Source organism: Hipposideros armiger, unplaced genomic scaffold (assembly GCF_001890085.2).
Source record: "Hipposideros armiger isolate ML-2016 unplaced genomic scaffold, ASM189008v1 scaffold_88, whole genome shotgun sequence".
Lineage (NCBI taxonomy): Eukaryota > Metazoa > Chordata > Mammalia > Chiroptera > Hipposideridae > Hipposideros > Hipposideros armiger.
Window position 1 is genome coordinate 2,008,951 of NW_017731438.1, and position 5,000 is coordinate 2,013,950.

General features: G+C 35.3%; 1 protein-coding gene across 1 annotated transcript in view; it reads right to left on the reverse strand.

The window, feature by feature from the left end:
• ATP5F1C (ATP synthase F1 subunit gamma) overlaps window positions 1-5,000 on the reverse strand; it is a 27,324-nt gene that overhangs the window by 16,326 nt on the left and 5,998 nt on the right. Inside the window, exons 2-3 of the mRNA XM_019644527.1 lie at window positions 1,938-1,972; window positions 1,242-1,388 (exon numbers count right to left, since the gene is read on the reverse strand). Of these exons, the coding sequence (XP_019500072.1) occupies window positions 1,242-1,388; window positions 1,938-1,972 (182 nt within the window). The remainder of the gene's footprint in view (window positions 1-1,241; window positions 1,389-1,937; window positions 1,973-5,000) is intronic.

The following is a 5,000-nucleotide window of genomic DNA, read 5'->3' on the forward strand; positions in this document are numbered from 1 at the left end:
CCCCCCCATACAAAGCAGAGAGAAGTAAATACTCAACTCCAAAGGTCAGCGGAGTGGGGAGAATATTTCTTTTTTTTAAGCCTCTTTATATTTTACATTGTACAGCATAAAATGCCTGCTTTACATTTTTAAATATTTAAAATGATTAGCCATTTACTGTTTACCAGTTAATATTTTTTTAGTTTGAAGGACTTTAGAAGATGATTGGCAGCCTCAACTTGGATTTTTAGTATTTCACCACAATGCTCCAATCGGATATCTCAGCCAGTTTCTTCTTTATTAGACAATTTTGTGGTAACAGACTTTGGGAGGGAAACAAATGTATTATTCTTATTCATGTCAGCGAGAAAAGTAAGTAGTAGAGTGATTTTCCTTTTTCATATACATAGGCTAGAGAGTAATTACCAACTAACATTTACTGAGCCACCAAATATATGCTTAGAATTGCCCAGGCAGAGAAGGGAACTCATGAAAGCAAATGGCTCGAGCTGATAAGGATTGCTAAAACCTAACCTGCCAACTCTACTGTAGCTGAACTAAGTATGGCATTTTAAAGCAAGGAGCCATTTCCAATGAGACCTCGTGCTCTATGATTTTCTCATGCAAAATTTTCTTTAGCAGTGTAAATGCATGTTTAAAACTAAGAATAAAAACTATGGAAGAGCGCAAGATAACTATTGCACAAGACAATTTACAACTAATACATAGAGATAGTCATACACATATAGATACATCCATTTTCTTCAAGCAAGTTTCACCTTCTTTACAGTTGATTTATAAACACTGCCCTCATACGAAAACCAACAACAAAAAAACAACACTGCCCTCATGTATCCATGAGCCATATCCATGCCCCCTTGGTCAACTCTCCACTGCAGGGTACAACCCCAACCCTCCCCCCGAGTCCTAAAACACCACATCACAATCTCATAGGATGACATCAAGCGCTGGAGTCTGAGGCACTGTTTCTAAGTTCTTTTGATGGTACACTGAACAACCTAGGAACCTTCAGAATATTTAAAAAGTTCACATAGCAGGTATGTGACCTTGGGCAAGTTACTTGTCCCCGTGTCTCACTTTTCTCATCTGTAAAGCATGGCTCTAACAGTTCCTGCCCTCACAGGGCTGCGGTGAAGAATAAGAACATGTAAAATATTCAGAATAGGCCTACCATCATGGGAAGTACTAAATAAGTCCTTAGTCGTGATCTCTCTGAAATACTTCTCCATAACTTGTGAATTACACGCCTCTCTTACCCAGAGATCCTACTCCGTACACTCGAGCTGGCTTGAGTTCCCTCTCTGCTCGGGCATATTTGGCTGCTGCTACCATTTTCATAGACTTGGTAATTTTCTGGATGTTTTTGATTGACTTTAGTCGCCTGGTAACTGAAAAATAGAAGTGCTGTGTTAAGATGAAAGAGTTATAATTTCATTTGTGAATTTACCCCAATACTTTTCTAAATTGCTAGGTAGAATAATTAGCACTAGGTAGAATAATTAGCATTTAGACCATCACTTAAGTGCATGATGCTAAACTAGGCTTAATGTTTGAATAAGTACTAACTAATACAAGGTCAAACCTAGCTGCTACTTAGCCCAGACAATCAAAATGACAACATAAGAGAACAGTAAATTATACATTTAAAACATTAAAAGGTATTGAAAATGGCCTTTAACCATATATTCCATAACATTTTATACAAATAGTGTAGTTTGTCTTACTTATATCATTATCATTTTACAGATAATAGAATCAACGTGTGTCACTTCCCACTTATCTTTTCTAAAATAAGTTCAGTGTCCCACATATGATATAGATTCATTTGATCAGTTTTGACCACATATATAATGAGCTAAAGCAGCACATTTTTGAAAGTATTTTTATTTGTCAAAATTTAGTTTTTCTTATTTCACATATTGAGATAAGGTACTTACTATCTTTCAAAGTTGCCATATTTCGAATTTGGATCCTGAGAATAAAAGTTTTAAAAACATTTTAATGTTTTTGAAAAATAGCTCCATTATACAAGAAAAACTTTTAAAGTTAATGTTTATTTAAAGAATACTCCATAAGAATCACTCAAATATAGACCTCTGAATATGTACATCCTGGGGGTGCCAAAAAAAAAAAGGTACACATTTTAAGAGACGTTATCTACGTATTACTTTTCCAAGTTGAATTACGGTAGCAATGTGTAGTATGATGTTCACTCAAAAGATGGCGTTAATCAAATGAATGCTAGCACCATTCATTGCATTACAATTTTAATACAGTTTTTTCCTTCCTTTAAATTCGTATACATTTTTTTGGCACCCTCTGTATTTTCAAATTCCTTAATACTGATACCACATTGTATGTCAAAGGCCTTATTTTACTTACCCAACTAACACAAACCATTCACTGAACTCGCCATGGCATTCACACATGTTCTATTCTCACCTCCATATCTTTGCCTGTATTGTTTCCCCAACAGAAAGTCCTTTCCCTTTGTAGGCTATGCAAATATCAAGGTCAACAAGCTTTCCTTGATTTCCTCAGTTCACCAAAACCTTTTCAAATAACACTTATGCATTCTAACATGTGTGGAAGCACTGTTTATTTAAACCAACTCTTAATTCTTCCAACTCAACTCAATCACCAGTCCAAGCAGCCACTGTCTTCCAGGACATGGTCTCTAAATCACAGGAAGCATACTATTATCTCAGAAACAAGATTCATGAAAACTTAGATTGACATAAAATTTAATTATTCTCCTATAGTCTTTAAAATTAAAGTGCCAATATATAAAAGTCAAAATGATTTGATTAAATGCAATGCTAATAGAAGATAAACATGATGGGAAGACAACATGTTATCAAATATGAATTATCTTTCAGCCCTTAACTCCACACAAAGTACCTGTGTTGCCTGGGAGAGCTGAAGAATCAGTAAATCTGCGCATAAAGAAGGAGGGCTTAAGGAGGGCATTCCCAGGAACAGGATATAGTTTTGAAGCTGGAGACAAAGGATGGGTTAGGAAGTTCAAATATTATTTGATAGGTAGTAGGGAAATGATAAATGTTCAAGCCCACAAATCAGTTTAGTTTTTCAGTGAAGTATCTTGGACGGCAGTGAAAAGCACAAAATGACATTGAAATCCTGATGCCATGGGGACTAAATGAGGGGCTGCTGCAGCTTCCAGACAAGAGAAGAATCTGGACTGGGGTGCTGGCAAAGCAACAAAAGACTAGATTTGAGAGCAAGTTCTTAAGAGTGAAAAGGAAAACAGTAAGAATGACCCAAAGTTTTCTAATTCAATGATCTGAGTGGACAGTGTTAACATTAACCAAGACAGATAAACTGGATGGGGGGATCTCCCTGGAGATAATGAATTTTCAATATGATACAGTTAAACAGACCATGCGACCAGGTGGAAATGTCCAACAGTTCTGAGAAACATGTGTTTCTGAGATTTGAGATACAGATTTGTAGCTCTCAGTAAACATGGTAGTTGATGCCCCAACCTCCCCCGCCCCAAAAAAAGAAGAAGAAAAAAAAGGAAATAGATTAGAAGCAGAGGGAACATTCCTACTTCTATGAGGCCAGCATTAGCTTAATACCAAAGCTACATAAATATAGTATAAGAAATGTCAATTAGAGAACAATATCTCATAAACATAGATGTAAAAACCCTCAACAAAATATTTGCAAACTGATTCCAACAATGTATTAAGAGGAATCACACACCACGATCAAGTGGGATTTATTCCAGGTATGTAAGGCTGGTTCATCATTCAAAAATCAAATACTATCCATTACATCAACAGGTTAAAGAAGAAAAATCACATGATCAATAGATGCAGGAAAAAATACTTGACGAAATCTAACACCCTTTCATGATAAACACCTCTTAGCAAATTAAGAATAGAGGAGAACGTCTTCAACACAATCAAGAACATCTACCCAAAAAAACGCCGTATGGTTTCATGGTAAGAAACTAGAAGCTTTCCCCCTAAGATTGTGAACAAGGCAAGGATGTCCTCTCTCACCACTCCTATTTAGCATCATATTGGATGTCCTAGAAAATGCAATAAGATAAGAAAAAGAAATAAAAGGTATAGTACAAACTGGGAGAGACAAGATAAAGCTGTCTTTGTTCATAGATGATATGACTGTCTATGTAGAAAATACCCAAGAATCAGCAAAAACCCCACAAAACTCCTGGAACTAATAACCAACTATGGTAAGGTTGCAGGATACAAGGTTAACATACAACAAATGTCAATTGCTTCCTTTTATACCAGCTATGAACAACTTGAATATCAAGTTAAAAAAACTGTACATAGATTGTACACTTAAAAATGGTTATGATGGTAGATTACATATATATTTTACCACAATAAAAAAAACACAGAAAAGACTTACGTATAAATCTAACAAAAAAGGTATAAGATCTATATGAGGAAGACTACAAAACCGATGAAAGAAATTAAAAATCTAAATCAACAGAGAGAGATTCTATATTCATGGGTAGGAAGATTCAATGTTGCTAAGATGGCAATTCTCCCCAACTTGATCTAAAGACTCAAACAATACCAATAAAAAATTTCAGCAAGTTACTTTGTAGTTATCAATAAACTGATTTTATCAATAAACTAACATTTATGTGGAAAGGCAAAACACCCAGAATAGCCAACACAACAGTGAAGAAGAATAAAGCCAGAGAACTGACACTACCTGATTTCAAGACTTTACTATAAAGTTATAGTAATCAAGATAGTGTTTTATTGGTAAAAGAATGAACAAGTGGATCAATGGGTCAGAATAGAGCCCAGAACTAGACTCACACATATACAGTCAACTGAAGTTTGACAAAGTAGCAAAGGTAATTAAATGGAGAAGGGATCCTATTTTCTACAAATGGTGCTGGACTACTGGACATCCATATGCAAAAATATTAATCCAGACAATAACCCTACACATTTCACAAAAATTAACTCAAAATGGATCACAGAGCT